The sequence below is a fragment of the Rhipicephalus sanguineus genome, chromosome 2, assembly GCF_013339695.2.
Source record: "Rhipicephalus sanguineus isolate Rsan-2018 chromosome 2, BIME_Rsan_1.4, whole genome shotgun sequence".
Classification (NCBI taxonomy): Eukaryota; Metazoa; Arthropoda; class Arachnida; order Ixodida; family Ixodidae; genus Rhipicephalus; species Rhipicephalus sanguineus.
In genome coordinates this window covers 196,700,856-196,722,007 of record NC_051177.1, presented here as the reverse complement: position 1 = coordinate 196,722,007, position 21,152 = coordinate 196,700,856, and the positions used below count along the sequence as shown (strand labels likewise).

The 21,152-nt window shown below is 46.7% G+C and overlaps 1 protein-coding gene and 1 long non-coding RNA gene across 2 annotated transcripts in view; both read right to left on the bottom strand.

Moving 5' to 3' along the window:
- Positions 1–20,662, bottom strand: part of LOC119383966 (uncharacterized) — a 53,182-nt gene extending 32,520 nt beyond the window's left edge. Inside the window, exon 1 of the long non-coding RNA XR_007415214.1 lies at positions 20,339–20,662. This is a non-coding gene — a long non-coding RNA (uncharacterized LOC119383966). The remainder of the gene's footprint in view (positions 1–20,338) is intronic.
- On the bottom strand, positions 2,110–20,350 carry LOC119383967 (uncharacterized). Its single transcript, XM_049412728.1, has 4 exons — positions 19,968–20,350; positions 16,754–16,877; positions 7,068–7,279; positions 2,110–2,279 (listed from the first exon to the last, which is right to left on the bottom strand). Exons 1-3 carry the CDS (start codon positions 20,259–20,261, stop codon positions 7,206–7,208), a joined length of 492 nt encoding a protein of 163 aa, XP_049268685.1. The 5' UTR covers positions 20,262–20,350; the 3' UTR covers positions 2,110–2,279; positions 7,068–7,205.
- Positions 20,663–21,152: the final 490 nt, after the last annotated feature.

Below are 21,152 nucleotides of genomic sequence, written 5' to 3'. Positions count from 1 at the left end.
TAGTGGGTACGTTGCTAGTGTACTTTTATTAGTAGTCACAAGATAGTTTATAACAGGCTCTAGAAATGCCGCTCTTCCTGCTTTCGCTGCGACTGTGCTGCGCATTCCGCGCAGGCCTGGTGTTTTTTTCAAAGCCTCCTACTTTTACACTGAACACTTCAGACACAGTCGCGGTGACAATATGGCGTATACGAAGCAGAAAAAAAGTTAAAACAGGCCTTCTAAAGCATGAGAGGTGTGCGTGCCCCGCTCCAGTTTACTCGCGACGAAGATACCCTAGATCGGCGAGCACCGCACGCTGATTTCGGATGCTATGAGCGAGGTCGCTCACTTTCTAGGCGTTTCTTCAGTAGCAGAATGGCAGTGAGGAATAAAAAAAAAAAGAAATAGGAGGCAGCATGAAGCCTTGCTGTCAGCTTTCGCATGGCAACCTTTTCTGGTGCCGTTCTCGGCAGCTACGACCGCCTGCAATGAACCAATGCAAGAAGCCATAAAATGCCATTAGCGATGACCGCGATAACATTCCGGCGCTTAAAATTTAAATTCACTGCATCGACTCCACAATTTGCCGCAAAATGTCTGTCGTCTTTTCGGTCACGGCAGAGAGCGGCCGATCAATGATTACGACTTGCGTGCGATAACGGCGATGCCTTCACGGATAAGCATACCAGAAAAGAGTGAGGGCGATGTGGCAGCCGGCGATGAACGTGCCATTATGACTTATTGCCGACAACCTTATCACAGTCATCTGCAGCTATCTGCTCGGCTGCACGTGTGGCGTAAACTGTTTGGATTGAGAACGGCACAAGCAGTACAAGCGCGCGATGCTGCTGTTTGCAAGCTCGCCGCCGCCGTGCCATGCGTGATGAAATGCGTGTCGCCTTGTGGAAACGAAAGTAGCTTGCTGGTGTTGAGCGGCATGGGCACCGAGAAACGTCGATGCACTTACAGCGAGCGTATATTGCGTGTTTTATTAAGCGACAACCCAAGCGCGCCACACCGATCGTGCAGGACCGTCAGAGCATCGCGGAGACAGAGTGCGCGTTGCTTGCAAAATGCTTGTCTTCGCCACGTTGAACGAACAGGCTACTCGCCGCACCCGTGCATGGTCCGGAGTGAAGCAGCCACGAAGAACGTACAAACGCGCGCATACGGTATACAGCAAGCGACCCGGCAGTGACTCCATGAGCCAAGTAGGCGAGGCGCTGCACACAACTAGCCAGGGATGATTGGCTCCACGTGGCGGTACCGCGCGTCAGTGAAACGGTCAGTTCGCTGCAAAGCAGGGGCACTCATGGCATAGGCAGAAATTTTTTTCAGGAGCGGGGGAGCACCTCCTTGATTTAAAGGGGGGGGGGCCGGGCAAGCAGATGTGGTCGAGTATCATTTCGGGCTCTGTAAGCCACAGCAAAAACATTTCGGCCGGGGGGGAGGGGGGGGGGGCACGGGCCCGGTGAGCCCCCTCCCCCTCCCCCCCCCCCTCCTGGCTCAGGGGCAGATCCAGGTAGAGGGCGGGGACAAGATTCTCCTTCCCCTTTGTGTAATGGTAGCTGAAGTGGGGGGAGGGGGTTATCGCCCCTACCGCCTCCCCTCTGGATCCGCTACTGCCCTGGCTACACCACTGCTATAAAGGCAGTTTAATTCTCGTGCACGGAGCAGGCCTCGCTTCACAACACGAAAAGGCTTAACTTGTCACCAGAGGGCATCGTTAGCACTCAATAAAAATGCGCAGAAAAATTAAGCGCTCGGTCGCTAAGTGCACGTTTTTGAGGGGGAGTCTATTTACAATGAACTACTGATATAACGACCAGTTTTCGCGGCACTTTTGAGTTCGTTATAAACGGGTTCGACTGTAGTCATATTAGCAATAATAGCCAAGCTACCTCAACTTTTGTCATCACAAAGCATGGACGCATTACGATAACTATAACGCAGCAACCCATTATCAAAGGCCATCAGAGGTTCAGTGGGAGGCTCTCCGCTTCAGCTCCAACCCCAACACCCAAGTTCGGGAGTCCTGGCACGCGCTGAAGACACCATCAGCGAATCATCATGCAGCCTATATAGCTTGCACCTCCCACATCTACGTAATAAAGTTGTCACACACTCAAAGACTATACTCACCTTCACAGATGTGTCGAATTGTCTCCAAGAAACCGAACGGTTTGATCGCATTCAGCTGCAAGCCTCCATGCTGACTTCCGAAAATAGAACTGACGGCACGAGCCTCTACAGGGCGCTGACACTTGGGGATCACTTCCACATGGAGTAGGGGACCACTGCCAAGAAAACGACAAAATAAAAGCACAACAAATCCTTCACAGGTCAAAGTCATTGGAAACTACAGCAGCAGTCCTGCTTATGTTCCACTGCTTGTAATTCTCACACTGCCTTGCGAGTCTAGCACAATTACAAAGGCACATGAAATTGAACTGCAAGAGCTCGATGATGGTGACGATGATAGTCCACAACTGTGGCATGCGCTCAGTTTGCACCTGTGGCCGAAATGTATATACACTCAAACCTCATTATAACAAAGTCGCATCTGCCACGAAAAAACTTCGTTATATCCGAAAATTCGTTATAAACGTTTATTTGTAACACTGTAGCTATGACAAGACTATTCTTAATTTACTTCGTTATGACCGATAATTCGTTATATCCGTGTTCGTTATAACGAGGTTTGAGTGTAGCATATAGTATGTGCAAAATGTACAAGAACACAGTCGTTTGCGCTCATTTTCGGCCATTTGCCTAATATTCTCAGGGGACAGTGTATGTACACACGGAAGGAAATCAATGAAATCTCTCCTTTGGAGCCCATAATGTTGGATTCAAAGACAAAGATTTTTTGCTCCAGTGTCCAGACATCGTTACGATGCTGATTCCTCTTTGCTAATCGCACACACCCCTTTTTGGGGATAGGCCATGCACCGGTGATATGTACTAAAGAAATGCTAATAATGGTGATAATAAATTAAAAAACACGTGGATGAAAATATGAAAGAAGTCTACACTACATATATTACAATGCATCTTGAGTGCACCCTAATGGCGAGTGACTGTGCCAATAAAGTAGTAATGAGGGCTAGTTGGTGTGCCTTCATCATTAAACACACTGCCAGGTGCTGACTAGGGCCACAGGAACAAAAGACACATGCGGGGACTTTCGTTTCAATTGAGTATCTTTCAACTGAATATGGAACATGTCTAAGCGGACTCGACGAGAAACCTGCCCATTCCCCTGTTACATAAGACAATCATCGCTATAAAAGAATAATTGTACAAAAGAAAGTTCAGCAGCATGTTACACTCTTGTAACATGCGAACGTGAAAACGTGCTGCATACTTGGCAACGCATTAAGTTCAACAGTTGTCTGTGAGCTTCAGCCTCCTCTCTACATTGAAATCTCGTGTCGTCACACTGCTGCTCTAGCAGTTCGGCTTCTTCGGCTCGTTTTTGACGGTTGGCTGCAGCTGCACACGCTCATACAGCAGGTCAGACTCGCACCGACAACTTTTTCTCTTTGACTTTACATTGCATCCTCACAGCAGGGGAAAGCAGCACTCGTGGCCGAACAACTCCCTCCCACTGCTCCACACCTCGTTCATCGCTTGCCAAGCACCCAAGACAATAGTGTACTTCTGAGGCCCACCAGGCAATCCACAAGGCCCTGGGTGAGCGTTCCCCATCGCCGCGTGTCTGGATTTAGAGTCGACTGATGCCACCACTGCTGCCACCACTGTGTGACATCAGCGACACAACGCCTATTTTTCTTTCTGCATGTGCTGCTTGTTCCCCTTTCCACTCACTGCTCGCATGAAGCAAGTCACGTGGTTTCGTTTTGTGCCACTCGACCGGATGCCACGGTTTCTTTAACAGCAGAGCTGTTTGAGCTTGGCGAACCTCCATCCGGTGTTCGAAGAAACTGCACCTTGCCTAGCCGGGTAACAAGTTCACATGTGTCACCTAGCAACGCGTTGGAAGAAGGTGAGAAGTGGAGAGGAGGACGAGAAGAAATAAATAATAAAACGACAAGATTTCTTCACAAGATGGAGTTCGAACCCGAGTGCCCATGGTGCAAAGGCAAGCGTCGTACCACTGGGCTATCAAGGTGCACGAGCGCAAAAGCATTTATGGAAACCATATGATTTCGTTGCTATGGTCAAGAAAACAAGAAAAGGATAGAGAGAAAGAGAAAAGAAAACAGAGAGGGAGAGAAAAGAAACAGGACAGAGAGAGAGAGAGGTAGCATAGCGTAGCCATGCATAGTACAGCAAGGGGGTGAGAAAGGAAATTGAGGGTGAGGAGGAGGAGGAGGGGAGGGCCACCAGCTTCACTGCTTCCTCAGTCTTCGCACCAGCAGTACGTAGCTGCCCATTTTTTTTTTTTTAAACCTGCTTCTATGCACAGCGGAAAAGAGTGGAGAGGTCAAGCGAGAAGCCGAACCAGCTGAAGCGGCCACTAAAGGGCTGTTCTATTCTCTGTAAGTTCCTTACTACGGCACTTATTAACAAAATTCTTGTAGCTATCTCTTGATCACAAGTTTTAAATCTTAGGGGTTGTTTACTGGCCATTTAAGCGTTGACATAGAGGAAGCTAGTGACTAAAAAACAAAACTCTGTGACACATCTTTTTTTTTTTTTTTTAAGATGTTTTCCTCGGATTTTGCATGCTCGTGTGAAATAACATGGTTAGAAACACTGGCTCCTGGGAGAAAGTGAAGAGTGCACTTGCTGCAAATGATAATGAAAGAAACTGCTGGCTTCGTGGCATGGTAGTAGCTTGAATACTAGAGCCTAATGCTATACTGCAGAGTTTTAAGTGAAGCTCCTGTGGCTGTGTTCCAGTTCTGGACAGCATCATAGACAGTCTACGCTGACAGCTCAGAAGACAGCATCAAGCTCAAGTCATTCGAGTAATGAAAAGCATCTGGATGACGTCTGTGCGCCATGATGCCACCTCATGTCGACAAGAGAAAACTGAGGAAAACAAACCACATTAATATTTTTTTACTTCTTTCGTGCTTGGGTCAATGAAATGCTGAATGTGGCCTACATTCAGTGTGCAAAAAAAGCATCTACCGTATTTATTCGAATATAGGTCGACCTTCTTTTCCCAAAAATGTTGCCCATAATCAGCTATCGACCTATATTCGTGACCAAAGAATCTCGACCTATATTCGCGATCAAAGCGACCAAAAGCACCGCACCTATGGCGTTCAACTGCCGCGCCTGCTGTTCTTCAAGCAGTTCCTGCTACATACGCACATTATATTCCATAAAATCTGGTATAAAAACCGTACCCGTTCGCCTTTTCCGACTAAGTAACTAAGAAAAAAAAGTTATTTGTGCAATAGCTGCACACCGCCTTTTCAAAGCCCCCGCGAAATGCAGCCGCTCCGCCATGTTTGCGCTGGAACCCGTGATTTCCCTAGGTAGGCCGTGAAGTCCCTAGCCCCCTAGCCGTGCTGGCCGTGCTGCCTGCCGACGCGCAGCCGCACTGGCACTGGCCTAAGGCCTCACTCTTTGTTTGTTGTTTGATCTGACGTGACGGTTCGCACTTGCAAATGCGCGGTTGGACGGTGTCACGTCGGTAGAACTACACAGCTGACTTCAAGCGTCAAGTGATACTTTTTGCCGAGAATTCCAGCAATTGTGCCGCTCAGCGTGAGTTCGACGTAAAAGTTGATTAGGGGTTGGCGGAAGCAGCGGGACCGACTGTTCGTGTGCAATGGATAGCGTCGTGCTTTTCGCGGCCCAGCAACTGGCAGGCATGACGCTCTTGAAAAAGAACTGAGGCTCCGGGCGTCAAGGAGGCCCTGCAGAAGGCCAACAGACCTGGTCGTCATACCGCTAGGTATGACGTCCCGGCTACATTAAGGACAGGGTGGCGAAGAGTTACAATGAGTGGCTTGAAGGAGGATGCTGCAATGACACCGACGGTACGCCGCGAGAAGGGCTTCCCTCAATGAAGTTGCGACGTGGGTGAAGGACGCGCGGTAAGACTGGCCAGCGGAAATTATCGTGACTGGCTTTAAAAAGCGCTGCATTTCCAACGCAATCGATGGCAGCGAAGTCGACGTCATTTGGGATGCCGAGGATGCCTGCGAAGAATCCGACAACCTTCCTTGCACATCTGACGAACATGACACTCCCGGCAGTGACTAGGGCGCTAAGTTAATTGTAAATAAAGGTGTGCTATGTTTCAATTTTCCTGTTTCTAAAAAAAAAACATGGGTCGACTTATTTTCGAATATTTTTTTTTTATTTCTCGTAGAGTGCTATAAGTAGGGGTCGACCTATATTCGTACCCGACCTATTTTCGAATAAATACGGTACTTGTGGGCAGACAACCATACTGGTAGGGATCCAAGCTATTTGAGCATTCAGCTCCGCCGCCATCTTGTTTCGACAGCAAGGTAGCCTGCATTGTATTTGTCTCTGGCGCTGTCTTCGTGAAGCTGTCTATTTTAGCGACTACATGAAAACTGGAATGGGACTTAAGATGCCCACTGTCCACTCAGCTATTTAGCCATCTATGGTGAGCATTGGAACACACCCTATGAGTTGCAGGTTTTGGTGGCGGCTGTGGCAGCTTGGTTTGTGAGAAACGCGGTGCCGTTGAGTGTACAGAAATGCAGGTGTGTACAAATAGGCGCTCAAAGGTTTTTCAGTCACATTTGTACTTACATGTACGCCCAGTTTTTTAATGACTGATGCTCTCTCGACTGTGGACTTACAGGCGATCAGCCGTTTCTGATACTATAGAAATCTAATGTCTTATTGAGGTCACTTGTCCTTTCACGTTGTCACATTTCAATGTTGCATCTCCTTGTTTCATGAAATGACTGTCGTTATTGCCTATACCTGTTCTGCTGCAATGCACGTGGGTGAAGCTCCCGATTGCCAGCATGAGAAAAAGTTAGGAGGCATATTTGCACAATGAGATAAAAAGAAAAAATAGCTTGCCCCAATTTCCAGATAAGGGAAGGGCTCCTAATTTTTTTTAAACTTTCTTTGTCCCATTAGCATGGCAAGATCATGTAAATTCTACTATGATCTACCTTTGAAAGCTGTCATCCGCCTTTCAAATGCAGCAGTGACAGATGACAGTTCTTCCGATGTCTGCCTCTTCCATCGTATGTGGCACTGGTGTTGTGGGCTCAAGCCTCCATGGTGGCGATGAAGGGGCGCATGCTGAATCACTGAGGTGTGCTTGTGTCAGTCTGCGTACCCATATCTTTACGGGCGCATACGTTGAGGCAGGCCTGCGTGGCTGAGAAATTCCACACATAAATGGGCTTTTCAAAACTACAGAACATGCATTTCATTCCACATTATTGCTACTTCGAACATTGAATTGACCATCAGATTAGCAATGCATGTGTAGGTTATTAACTATGCTCTGTTGTTAACTCCTTTGAATGTATACAGGGTTTGCAGCAACTGCAAAAATATTAAAAAATCAAGGATTTTTAAAGGGCCCCTAAACCAGCTCCCATAATTTTTTAACATTTCAAGTAAATGCGCGCATCGAATTCAAAATGCCATCACAATCAAAAACGCCAAACACAGCAGCGCTACGAGTCAAGGGCGCCCCACATGTTCCAAAAAACAATCCCTCTTCCTCTCTGGGCTTTTCGATAATCCTCGGAGTTCACCGTGACATCAACAGTCACGTCTGCTCGTCATCCACAAAAAGAACTCTTTGTGTGCTTGTAGGTATATGCACCTGCCACTCTTCCTCCTCGCACAAAGAGGAGGAGCACTCGGCCAGGAAGAGAAAAGCCGATGAACGGAGCATAGTGAAGCAGAGAGCTAAGCGAGCGGGAGCCACTTTTGGATCATCAGACGCATGTAGCTCCGCTATTACGGCAGCATTTTGCCATATTCTCATGGCTACGTGTTTGTTGAAGCCCCGTGCACAACTGCAACACCACAACTAAATTTCAACCTATCGGTGGTTTAGGGGCCCTTAAAGGGGCCCTGCAACACTTTTCCAAGTAACCATCAAATGGCTTCATTAAAGAAGTTTATTGCCTCACGAAGCGACAGCCACATAAATTTTTAGAATTGGTCAAGTACAAGCGGAGTTAGAGATTTGTTGCACAGTGCGATTGCCTTCTCTCCTCTCTCGTCCTGACAAGCATGCTGGAAGCTAGGCAGGGAAGGATGGCATGGAAGTAAGAAGATACGTTATGCGCTTGTCATGACCTTGACCACTTTTTCTTTTTTCATCTTCAAACACGTGGCTTACTTTCAGTGCGATCATGAGCGTGCATGCGAGCATGTGGTGGCTTCCCGCAGCGGTGCAGTAACCATGCAGCTCACGATGCTCGCATGAGCCAATGGCCTGAAATGTGGGTAGACGGCGCAATCATTTGGTTATATGGCATCATTCATAAAAAGAACAGGGGACAATTTCTAGCACACTTTGAGAATTGCTTGTAAATTCCAGGCTGTGTGCTGCGCTATATTTGGCACGCGTGCTCTCGGCAGCCTCGACTAACGATTGGCAGCATTTTCTGACCATGAAGAAAGTGTTGCAGGGCCCCGTTAAGGATTTTCAAGTCCCTAATGAAGGGCTTCAAACAAAACTTTATGAGATTGTAGAAAAAGACAACACCAGCTCGTAGAGCATGGAAGCTCTTCTTTCACTGAGCACAAAAGCAGGCACACTGTCCAGAATCAAGAGCTAAGTAAAAAAGTTCTCACAGTGCCTTTCTCAATTAAATTTTCTTTTTATTGCAGTGTACTGTTTTCTGCAGGTTTCAGTATGCTTCTGCTGGTTTGCATAATTGTTTCACCTCACAATGCAGATGTATTGCACACACACAAAAAGAGGTCCATTTCCAAACAGTGTATGTACTTAAGATTATCTTAGGCTCCCAAAGCTTGCCCTCCAACCTGTCATTGATTTTTGCAAGCTCCAGAGAATTTTCTTGCGCTGTTTTTCTTAAATGGTTTCATGTGGCAATGAAGGGGACATCCCTTGTGGTTTCTCTCTGCTCAGCATAGTTGTCGGAACAAGCTGGTAAATTGGACATTGTTACTTCCATCCTTTCCTTTTTCTCCTTGATACCTCTTCTTCAATGTGGCTTTTGCTTGACACACTTGTCTGCTTCATCAGATTCTTAATCTTCCACATAGGCCAGACAGCGATTATGTACGACTGACACAGATCTGCACAACTGCTTGGTTATTCCACACTTCAAAACACCACCAACATTATGATGCTTCTCACAATGAATGCAGGACTACCTTTGATTGGTACTGCCTCTGTAAACATCTACTGCATTTTGGTTACAGTAGTTGACCAGATTGGAGGTTGTGTCGGCTCAATCATGCAGTTGCCAGTCATTCAAGTGCATAGTGCACTAGTACACTCTAGCATAGGCACGACTGGGGGAGGGAGAGGTCAATGTCTACCCCCCAAAGTTTTTCGACTAGCATGAACATTGGGCACGAGGCCCACCACTGGAAAAGCCAGCGCGACCGTCGGCATGACGTGCTTGGCAAGATCACGTGGTCTCAGTGGCCGCGTCGGCTGCTCGTGGAGCGCTGCCGCGTGCTTCGAAAACGAGCTTTAAGTTCCACCTGTGCTGCGGTCTGTTCATGTGCGGAGGTTTTCTCGCATTTTTAATGCAATTGAAACCACTGTAATAGGAGTGGCTGCCTCTGAAGACGACGAACATGCTGCTCTGATCGCTGGCTTGACGCTTCTTTCTGTTATGCTGCATTTTATTATACAGGCAGTCCGCTATAGCTCTAACAAGATATTTCACATAGTTTTCACTCAGCTACTGCCTACATTTAACGCAAGAAGCCGGTTCAGGGATCCCCATCACAGTGACCACGTGAAGCGGGCGCTCCGTTTTCTGAAAAGAGACAGCAACTGTAAACTATCTTGTGTTTCCTGTTTGTCGAAAAATATTATTTTGACAGTAAAGGACACATTTCGTTTCGAATGTACCTACAGAAATGTCCTGGAGGGCTTCCGCGAGTTGTTCTTGCAGAGCGTCGACAGCAAATCCTATGGGGAGCGCGCAGCGGTATCCTGCCTTAGTACGCAATCGAGGCGCGTCCGCTAGAGGGCGACTCCGTAACTCCTCGTGCCCGATATATATAATTGCCACCAAAATGAAAGCAAAGCACAGGAAGGAAGCACAAAAACAACAACACTTCCGACTCATTTCAACTCATTCTGTGTCATTTCAGAGGCAATTATATCATACAGCAAGCACCAACAAGGCCATGAGCAAGTTCCCCTGATGAGTATACTATACGCACGCAGACAAATACTTAAAAAGTGGCTGCATGCAACCCCCCACCTCTTCTATGTAAAATACTGGTAAGGCTTTTGTTTAAAAGAAAGCTTGTGCAAATACAACCAATTCTGTTCGAATTTTTTAATAGTAGCAGGATTTCAGTAGTAACAGGGTGCAAGCAAGATGCCGTAAAATACGTTAAGTTTCGAAGCTTGCCAAAATTACCTTGTATAAACCCATTTAGGACGCTTTTCAAATAGAAAAAAAAAAAGGATTGCTGATCCCTCTGTCATAAGAATCGGTATAACACGAAAGTGAGACGTGTCGTCACGGAATTAGTTGATTGTTTATAGTGCATTGGTATACGAGAGCTTGTACGATGTCCATGTTGTTAGGAAAATATAGCCCTGCTTGATGTGGGCGCACTCACGTTGACGCCTAGTGGCAGATCTCTGTACCGACGACTAACGCCCATGATCATGATTTAACCCTTGCGGTAGCTGAAGTTCTTAACGTATACGTGGACACCGCATATGGGGAATCCCGCACAAATATGGTATCAATAAACACTGATACTCGATATGCACTCCTTCAAAGCATCGTGAAACGCGAAGAGGAACGCTATGTGTGAGGGGCGTAGGCAGAAATTTTGAGAGGGGGGGGGGGGGGTGTGCAAACACAGACACAAGAAACGAAATACCTGTCGAAATATCTGGTTTGAAAAACGAAAATTGCGAATTCCGTGCCGGGTGATCTCCCCTTACCTTGAACCATATGCACCCAATGAGTAAGCGTCGAGAACCTTAGTCGCGCCTTTATTACCAAACTGGAATGAATCCCGAAAATAGATCGAAATCGCTTCGTTCACCTCCTGCCAGTCCTACCCGAGTAGTCCAATGACCACCTTCTACCGGTGCAGCATCGTTAGGAAGGCATACACCATTATAATATGGAAAAGAAGGGCACGGTGCAAACTGTGCATAACATACACTGCTGAAAACTGTGAGGAGAAGCCCTCAAAGAGGAGTTTTATAGATGATATTGAAGAGGGGCACAATGTTCATGAACGAGAGAAACGAAGGGATGAGCTGGACAGCTATGCTCATTCTGCAGAGGTCCACAAAGACATCCTAAATTTGCTCCAGTGGTGGAAGTTAAGAACAACGACTGCCGACGCCTTCACAATTCACAAGACAGATGCTGGGCGCCCCTGCGGCTAGCGCAAGCAGTGCAAGAAACTTTAGCGCAACAGTATATATGTGATGAAACAGCGCATGGCATGCTTAAAGCCGGATTATCTTGATAATTTGATTTTGCGCACAGTAAGATGTGAAGAAGTAAACTATAAACTATGCCACAAAAAATTATAGACTGTATATATACTAGCAGTGGTGTAATATATGAAACGAGTGCTTTGACAAACAGTTTTTTTCTTCCCTTCGGCTGCTTATCCGTATTTCTAAAAGTACACATGGTGCACGCGGTTCGTTATAATTTTTATCTAGGTCAGTGCATTTACAACAAAGGTCACAAATCTGGCTTTTTTTTCTGTATTTCTCTTGCTGTGGCAAGGTGCTACTAGTATCCAGAAGGGTCGACGATTGGGTTTGATGGCAAAGCATGCTTTAAATTTCAAAAAAGAGCGCAATAAAAACAAAGTAAAGAGAGCGTTCTGTCCTCTGTCTCCTCTGTTGTTATTGCGCTCCCTGTCGAAACTGAACTCATGCTTCACTTGCTACAATACAGTATAACCTCATTACAACAGACCTTCATAGTGAAGAGGATTTTGGCCTGTTGTAAAGGGAGTATGTAAAATCCAAGTACTGTTACAACAGACTTTCATGTAAACACTGAATGAGTCTGTTATAACCGGAGAGAATTACGAGTCACAAGCATGGTCTTAATTTTAGCAGGGGACCAAAAAAAAATGCGATTTTTGGAAAATCGCATTTTCAGTTTCTGTAGCCCATTTTCTATCTGATTCCAAAATATCTTCAATGAAAACTACGTAGAAGTGCTATAAAAAAAACTTTTTTTTGCGTCTGCCGACTTGGCGAAAATTGCGGAAATAGCAAAAAAAAAAAAGCGTTTTTCAAAATTATACCTCGGCAACGGCGCAACCAGGCGCCACCATTTTGGGCTCGTCGTAAAGAGCATTTCTCGGTGTTCAAGTTCTCCGTTTCAGCTGGCTCCTCCATTCAGTGACAAGCGTACAAAAAGCACATGTTTCGGCTGCTTCTGCGTGATGCTCGCTTCGGGATCGTCGTCTGCTGCTTGTGCGTCGCGAGGTCGTGGATGTCGAAAATTGCGCTACCTAGTGACGCGTTCGCACTCGTTCTGTTTTCACGGGTCGACGATAATTTAGAACACTTTAGTTGGGCAGCTGCAAGCGGAAGCTCAATCATCAGATTACGATAGCGCGCCGCACTCGTCGCGAACATCGCAGACGTGCGACTAATAGCGTTGACTCGTCGGACCCGCTGTTCGAGGTTCTTCTTATCAGCACTTCGGAGCTGATGACGAAAACCACCGCGGGAGAACTCTTTGTACTCGCAATCGAACATGACGTACTTTGAAACATCGGGCACCGCGGCCACGCACATCGCAACCGAGCTTTCTACTCGATGTCGTGGCTAGGCCTAACTCCGTTCACGGTGCCGATGTGCGAGACAAATCCGAACTTTGCGGGCGAGAACAGCGCGCTAGCGGACATGCGAAAGCGAAGAAGCCGCAACGTCCTTCGTCGCAAGCAACGCATCACATCGCCCGCTGGCTCCTCAGAACCGCGAAAGGGCATTTTGCGCATCGGCGGCGAACCCCCCGGCCAAGCTCGCCGCGCAGCGACCGCTCGGAGAAGCGGTGGCAGCGGCTCGCAATTTCGCGTGTCAGCGTCCCAAAACGCAACACCAAGCACGCTGCGCGCCGATTTTTTGTCGCTACAGCTAGGCACAGCTGATGATCATTGACAGACCGGAGATCGGCGGCCTTCGTTCTTAAATCGGTACGTCGATATCCGCGGCGCGCTGTTCCCGTCCCGAAGTATGCTAAGCGATGTTTGAAGTCGGAAGGTATTGAATTTGGTATGTCCGTCGTAGAAAAGTCCGCTCTAAAGGAGTCCTGACCACCTTGCTGGCCTGACATTTTAGTCAATTATATCCGAATGTCCGTTGTACCAGAATCCGTTGTAAACGAAGCTCAATCAATGGAACGAATACGGAGGTCGGCATAACGCCGCAAATTGGTATGTAATATCCGAATGTCTGTTGTAAACAGATCCGTTGTAACGAGGTTATACTGTATCTGCTACAAAATGCCATTGACGATCCCCATTGTATTTGCAGAACAAACAGGTAACACCACGGTTCTGGGGTAGAGCATGAGCGGAGAACGGTGAGACCTGAGGTTGTAGCGTATATGCAACGAGTGGCACACAACCTAACAAATGTTGCTAAAAGACATGGCGTGCCGACTGTTTTTTCTGCGCCGCGGAAGCTGTCTCAGCTATACCCACATATCATATATCTGATGACAGCAAGAAAGGTGGTTGCAGCAAGAAGCATGCAAGTCGTACACAAAGTGTGCCACCGGTGTTGTTTATAAATTTCCGCTATCTTATGGCAAGACGCATGTCGGCCAAACGGGAAGGTGCATGAATGAGTGTGCGCGGGAACACAAGTTTCACTAAAGGGTAAAGATGGGGCACATTTGCTGACCACTGCAATTCACATAAGTGTGAGCCATGCCTGAATAAGATTCAGATTCTGGGTAGAAGCAGCGACACCACGGCTCAAGAATTGGAGGCATTTCATATAAAAACACGAGGTTCCATGTGTATCAGTGATACTTCACTGTCTCTCTCGCAGGCAGAGAGCGCATGCCTGTGCCTATATATTTCGTTGCACTATCTCTTGAATAAACAGTCGACAGTTTGCGCTCCCCCTGGACCTCTTCCCTCGTTATTTCCTTGCGAAAAAAACAGCCATACTTTTGTGCCTTGTACTTGAACATGAGCCAACTAGCCCAGCAACCTGTACTTCTAGTCAGTGTTTTCTAAAATTAACTAGAGGGGACTCTGGCGCTGCGATCGTTCAGCCACCATGGGAATGATGGGTAGTACACGGATTTGCCTAGTCTTCGTGCTTGCAGGCTTCGAACGCACTTGTGGCTTTGTTTATTGTTGTGTTTTGGTTTTCTTTCGGATAAAATTATCATGAACTTTGTGACCAGATTTGAATTGCTGAGCCTAAAAAGGTTGAAGTAGTGAAGTGGAACCGCTGACTTTTGCTGAACTTTGTTTTGCGACAAAGCGGATGCAGGCGAGGCGGAGCCAAACAGAGCCGAAAGAACGAAGTTTAGACAAATCCGTGTACTACCCATCATTCCCATACTGTAATTCCCATGCTGGCTGAAGCGCCATGCGTTGCAGCTCCCATAGACACTAGCGCCAGAGTTCCCTCTAGTAAGTATTGTAGGAAACTCTAAATGTTCATCGTACTCAGTATGTCCTCTGAACCGTTTTCACCGTGAACCCCTTTTTAGAAAAAAATTACCGAAGGTTAAAGTATAATTGTTAGCGAAGCATGCGCCAACAAAGGGCAGATATTTGCCACTTAAAACACCTCGATATCGATTCCATGTTCGGGCAACACTACCTAGATTATTGGCTTGGGCCCTTGTCGGGCCCGATCTGCGGTCAGGCCGGACCAGGTCGGGTTGGGTAGGTGAAATTTTTTTTCTTGGATTCGGGCCAGGCCCGAGTCTTGTTTAGAGTCGCCGGGTTCGGGCGGGTAAACATGAACGAGTCCCTGGCTCGGGGCGGGCCCGGGCCAAACATCATGGCCCATGCAGTGCTCTAGTAGTGGGTACCTCACTTTTCCCGCAGAATTATGAATTAGCATAGTGGGCACTTTCCTAGTTCGCAAAATTAGGACGATTCATGAGGTAGTGGATACCATGCAACTGTACTTGTAGTGGCCACCCCAAGAGAGTGCTCTAGAAAGGCCTCTCCTCTGGCATTTGCTATGACTGTGCAGCGTGTTCCATGCAGGCCTGGCATTTTTCTCACTTTCGTGTACTACTTGAAAACACAGGAAGATTTATTCTGATTTGGTGAACAAGCTCATGATTTCACTGGTGTGCACACTCTTCTGAGGATGACAACTAAGAATTTGGGGAAAAGCAGGCGTTCCCACATTAAGTGCAGTTTCTTTTTGGCAGCAAAAGCGGCCAAACTAGGGGACACTGTAGCACTTGGGTAAAGACTTCAGGCATAGGGACAACTCACAGCACTGTCCCACACTGAGAGCTACTTTCCTGCGTCCCGGAAGAGATAACAAAATCTCAAAAAATGTCCCGCATTTGACACTTTATTATTGCTGTCTGGCAGTGCCCTGAATTCTGCTGCATTAACGCCGGATGCAAGCACTACAAGCAGCTGAAAAAGTCAGCTAGCCACACAGTGCATGGCGGCAGCGAATGCTTCTCACTGTAGTGTTGTCAGTTGTACTAAGCATTCCACTTACTACTGCTTTCGAGCAGCTAACATTTTCACTCATGGTGGGAACCTGGAGCAATGAACGAAGCCAACGCAGCAGAGACGTGATTAAGGAAGGCAAAATATTTGTAAAGCCTAACTAGAAGCAAATCTGCCAGGAGTTCTACCAGTTCATGCAATCAGATCAAGCCATATTAGAAGCGGTTCAATCTGACAAAAAATTACTTCACGAAAGTAAAGCAAGAGGCATCGAGTGCTTGCACAGCTCTAAATGAGTAACATGTGGCAACTACACCACAGCTGCTTTGTGAATGACCATTGAGGTAGTTGCCAAACTTTTCTGCGGACATTAACATCACGTTTCATGTCTGTGAATGTCACAGTGATGCATAAAATAATTTCCTTTATACAGACATGTATTCAAGCATTGCATTTTTTTTGGGGCGTGTTGGTAAACGGAACTTGAAAACATTCAGCGCTAGCAAACAAGGACGTAGGAGAGATGACACCACAGTGCATTGTGGTCTCGTCTGTCTCATGTCCTTGTTTGGTAGCGCTGAATATGTTTTCATGTATTCAAGCTTATCAATTACTCCATTTCTCTGTTTCAGATGCGACAAAATATAGCCGGAGAAAATGTCCCACTAGAAGTTAGAAAATAAATTATCGCTGTTCGTTTCTCATCATGCTGCGTCTATTCCCCTCCTCCTCCACCCTGCTCATCAGCGTGTCCCGTATTTCGCTAGGAGGAATGTGGTCACCCTGTGCAGGCGCCAGCTGCACGTTAGACAATAATCTCATCTAATATTCCTAGAAAGTGCACTTATGTAGGGCTAACCTTTGGCACCAGGAAAATCGGATGAAAATGGAAGAGAGAAGGAGACAGCAAAAAAGTGAGAGAGAAGGATGTGAGGAGAGACGAGGATGTAGGAAGAGAGAAAAGGCAACTGCCAATTACAAATGTCCATGTGTGGCAATGTAAACTTACCAGTATTTCTGTTCTGCACCTTCTTTTGTGTGGTTTCCGTAGCAGCAGCAGCGGTGGTAATGGCAGTCTTTTGAGTTCCAACAGTGTGCAGGACAGCGGGCCGGATGCATCTGCACATCTGAGCCTATAAAGTTGTAAACTTAGAACTGTGCACAGCTTTAATTCAGATTTAGCATAGGATCAGAGAAAACTGAGAGAATGGGTCTTACTTAACATGAAACTTTCATGCCAGCTGTATACGGATGTAGTTCACCGGCCCTAACACTGAGTTTTTGTTTACGAATACTGCAACACTTTTTCGGCATGGTCAGAAAACGCTGCCGATCCGTAGTCAAGGCTCCCGAGAAGACGCCAGCCGAACATTATAGTGCAGCACGCGGCCTGGAATTTGCAATTTGTTCTCAAAGCAAGATAAAAATCACTTCCTATTCTCTCTACAAATGATGCCATAAGCCCAAATTACTGCGCCATATACCCAAGTCCACGGCGATTGGCTGATTTGAACGTTGCGGGCTGCATAGTTACCGTCTCCGCCAAGGATGCCGACACTTGCCCACACGCGTGCTCGCGATCACACTGAAAGTAAGCCACACCGGCCACGTGTTCGAAGAAAAAAAGGACAAGAAACTACTCAAGGTCACGATGTGCACTGACGAGGGTACGCATCTTCTCCCCCCTCGTCAACCCCCTCGCTGCGTAGCTTTCAGCGCGCTCAGTGGTACAAAAAGTGAGAGAAAGCGCTTGAAGTGTGCGACAAATCCCTGCAACTCCGCTCATACTTGATGGATTCCAAAAATTATTGTGGCATGCGACTCGTGATGTGTAATGTGCTAAGAGTGAGACTACTCTAACTCAGAAAAGTGTTGCAGGGCCCCTTTAACAGCCCAAAAGACACAAAGGGAAAGAAGAATGCTCTGTGTCCTCTCTTCTGTCTCCTCGTATGTATCTTTTGCGCTGTTACGAATTTGTACCAAGACACCCGATCCTACAGTTTCTGCGAATCTCCTAATCACTCAGTGTGAATATTCAGCCCACGTGTTTCAAAATCAGCTGCACTGGATACCCAGCGATGATTTCCTCCTCCATGCAGCGGACCGTCATGCTATGAGAATATGTGTATGCAACATGGAAGACCACTGCTAGTACTAATGCAATGTCGCTTCACATTGCAATGAAAAGTTAACTGCAGAATGTTGCGCATATTTTATTCAGTAAGTCCACTATACTCAGGTGCCGTCCACTTCCAACTACTGATTATTTAACTAGCGCATCACAATACAGCCATACACATGGCTGTTATAACCCCTCTGCAATTGCTGCACCTTGTTCGTACAATACACATGCACATGCAAAACACCACATGCGCAGACACACAGGGGGTTGGACCAACCTTAAATAAAATCCTGGCCTGATGAACAACCTGAACTATCCTAGCAATGTATCTTGTTTAACATTTCGCAGATAACCTGTGATGAACAGAATTGAATATCTACAACTTTCACCTTCTGCAGTCTACACAACACGTCAAGTAGTTCTGATTAATGCAATAATACAATATCAAACTAGCATATAAATAATTGTGCTATATCTAGGGCTCTGTGTTTTTCTTGAAATTCGGAGGGTGTTATTCGGTGTTTATTTTTTGGAGAGAATTCGGCGTTTATTTCTCCTAAATCCCCAATTCTCCGAAATTCGGCATTTATTTTTGCATCATAAGTTGTTGCAATGTGTTCTTAGTTTTATTTCCAATGAAAATGCGTAGCTATGTTGCTGATAATCCTGTTTCCCAATCCTTTGATTTTTTTTTTTCACTTCCTGTTAATTTGCCCTGTTAATAAGGCTGTTGATGTGCACTGCTGTAAAGTCGCCAGAGTGTACTTTGAGGAAGGAGGTGGGGGGGAGGGCTGGGGCAGGAGCTATACAAGCTGTTTCTTAGCTTTTTCTCCCAGCCTCCCTCATCATCTTGATGAAAAATAAAGGACCTATTATTATCATTGTCATTACTCTGAAATCTTAGATGAAGTGTCTGAACATGAGAATACACTAAGTGTATTTTAGATGTCTGGAATGTTTGAACGCACAAACATATGTATATACATGCACAAAACAACGACGTTTGTTTGTATTACGACCTTAAAGCTTGTTGTAATCGATGCAAGCATACTTTACGAGGCTGCTGTCGCTGATGGAGGTGCGATCCTTTCGATTGATCGTTCTCAGATTTGAAAATGTCCTTTTAACGTTGAAATTGCCCTCTTGAAAGCGGAGTTTAGTGGATAAATCCGAATTGTCAAAAATTTTCCAGTGAGTGTTTATAGGATTTTTTCGGATATATCCGAAAACACGGAGCCCTAGCTATATCACATGTTGAAACGGCTTGAGAGCACACACACAGCAAGGAAATGATGGCAACGCTAACATACTTTTATAGGCAATTTTGCTAATGTTAATGTTATCAAAACATCACATGCAGGTTATTTCGTTATTTTCATGCACAGAGACGCTCCTGCCACGTCGTTTAGTTTGTCATCACAACCACCATTGTGGAGTACAGTACATTCAGGAGCTGCGCCCATGACGTCACGAGTAAGCTACATGAAACACTCCTTAGTTATTATAGTGAATGCGTTTCATCAAAATAAACTCTCCAATATGGCAATGTAACTTTTTTTTCTTTCTCAGAATGTATATTAGGTCCCCGCTGCCACTCTAGGGGCTTCCAACGTTTGCATGCATGAATAGCGGCCTGCTTCACTAATACCCAGAATGTTGCCATCAAGGGAGCTACATTTAAGCACTGTGTTGCACCACACATAGGCGTGCGCAGGGTTGCCCATCAGGGGGGGCAAAGGTAGGCAAAGGTTAATCGCAGCGCCCCCCCCCCCCCACCCTACTAAGTCAATGTATGGGGCAGATTTTGCGCCCCCCCCCTTCTTAGGTGACTAGAAGGGTCAATGTACCGCTCTGATTTTGCGCCCCCCCCTCTTAGGTGATTAGGGGGGGCGGCCGCCCCCCCTGCCCCCCCCCTGTGCGCACGCCTATGGCACCACACATCCGAATGCCACTGCTACGACGTCCGTGCATCAATTTCCATATGAGCAACTACATAGTTGCGCAAAACTATCCTATCTTCGACTGCAGTAGGCAAACACGCAATTTTCCATCAAGTTGCTACACAATAAGTAGCAAAAGCAGCGTGAAATGTGCCGTTTACCTGCCTGACAGGAAGGAACAACGTCGGCAGGGCAGTTGGCTTCAGGCGTAAACGTGTCCAGCCGACGTCCATGCCCTTCATCAGCTCTGGGTCATAAAGGAAGGCGCAACGTGCGAAGTGCCTACCGCAAACGCGAATGTTTTTCCGCGCATCGGTGGATGGCAGGCCAATGAGCTGCAGCCAAGCAGACCTCATGGCCTCATCTCGAGGCAGCTGATGCCGGGTCTTGACGCTTTTTCTATCGCTGGGTTTACACCCGATGACCGAGCAAGGCACCGGTTCATCTTTGCCCATCCCTGAAAAAGCTGGGCGCCCTGCGCGCTCGGTCGACGGCTTCGGAGAAAAAGTCAGCCAGCAGAAGACTCACAAACCTAATCGCAAAAATCACCGCAGTGCCTGCGCTACCATGTACCGAGGTAGATATCCCGCGGAGAAATGTAGCAACTGAAAGTTCCCATTCGCTGTCAAAACCGGCGAATCGACGGTCGCACTGCTGAGTTACGGTCCCTAAATATTTTAGGGACCGTAGCTGAGTCGCTGAACCCTCTGCGCTGCCTCCACCACCTTATCACATGCTATCTCGATGTTTTCTGCTATCACCCTGTCACCTCCACTGCCTCTGCAGCGATCAGTGTGGATCACAGAACACTTATAACCATTTGTTATTGAAAGCGATACAGCTGGAACTTGGTATGACGTGCCGACGTGCGCGGCGCGTTTCAATCATAGAGTTAATAAGTCAGTATATTAACTCTATGGTTTCAATGAAACCGAGAGGAGTCGCCAGGGGTCACTGTAGCGATGAATTTGCGCAGATGGCGCTGTTAGCTGCAGGAGCTTAGAGTTACTGTATATGCTACTTCTAGTACACTATAATGCTACCGTAGTACCTTTCCTAAAGGTAGCATATACAGTAACTCTACAGGAGCTTTAAAAGTCACTCGAATGGAAGAAGTACCTGGAAGTACCGCTAGCCACCCCAGCAACACTTCATTCTTGCTTGCCACCCTGGTACCGCCACAGTATCCGCAATCCGCGTCATATGTATTATGTACTTTATACAATGTAACGTATGGTTCGCTCTCACAGGACCGAGCGAAGTACATCGTTTTCTTTTTTTTTTTTTGCTAATTAGGTAAAAAGGAGCTGGAGTTAGCACTCGCCTTCATACCTGCTGGCACGATT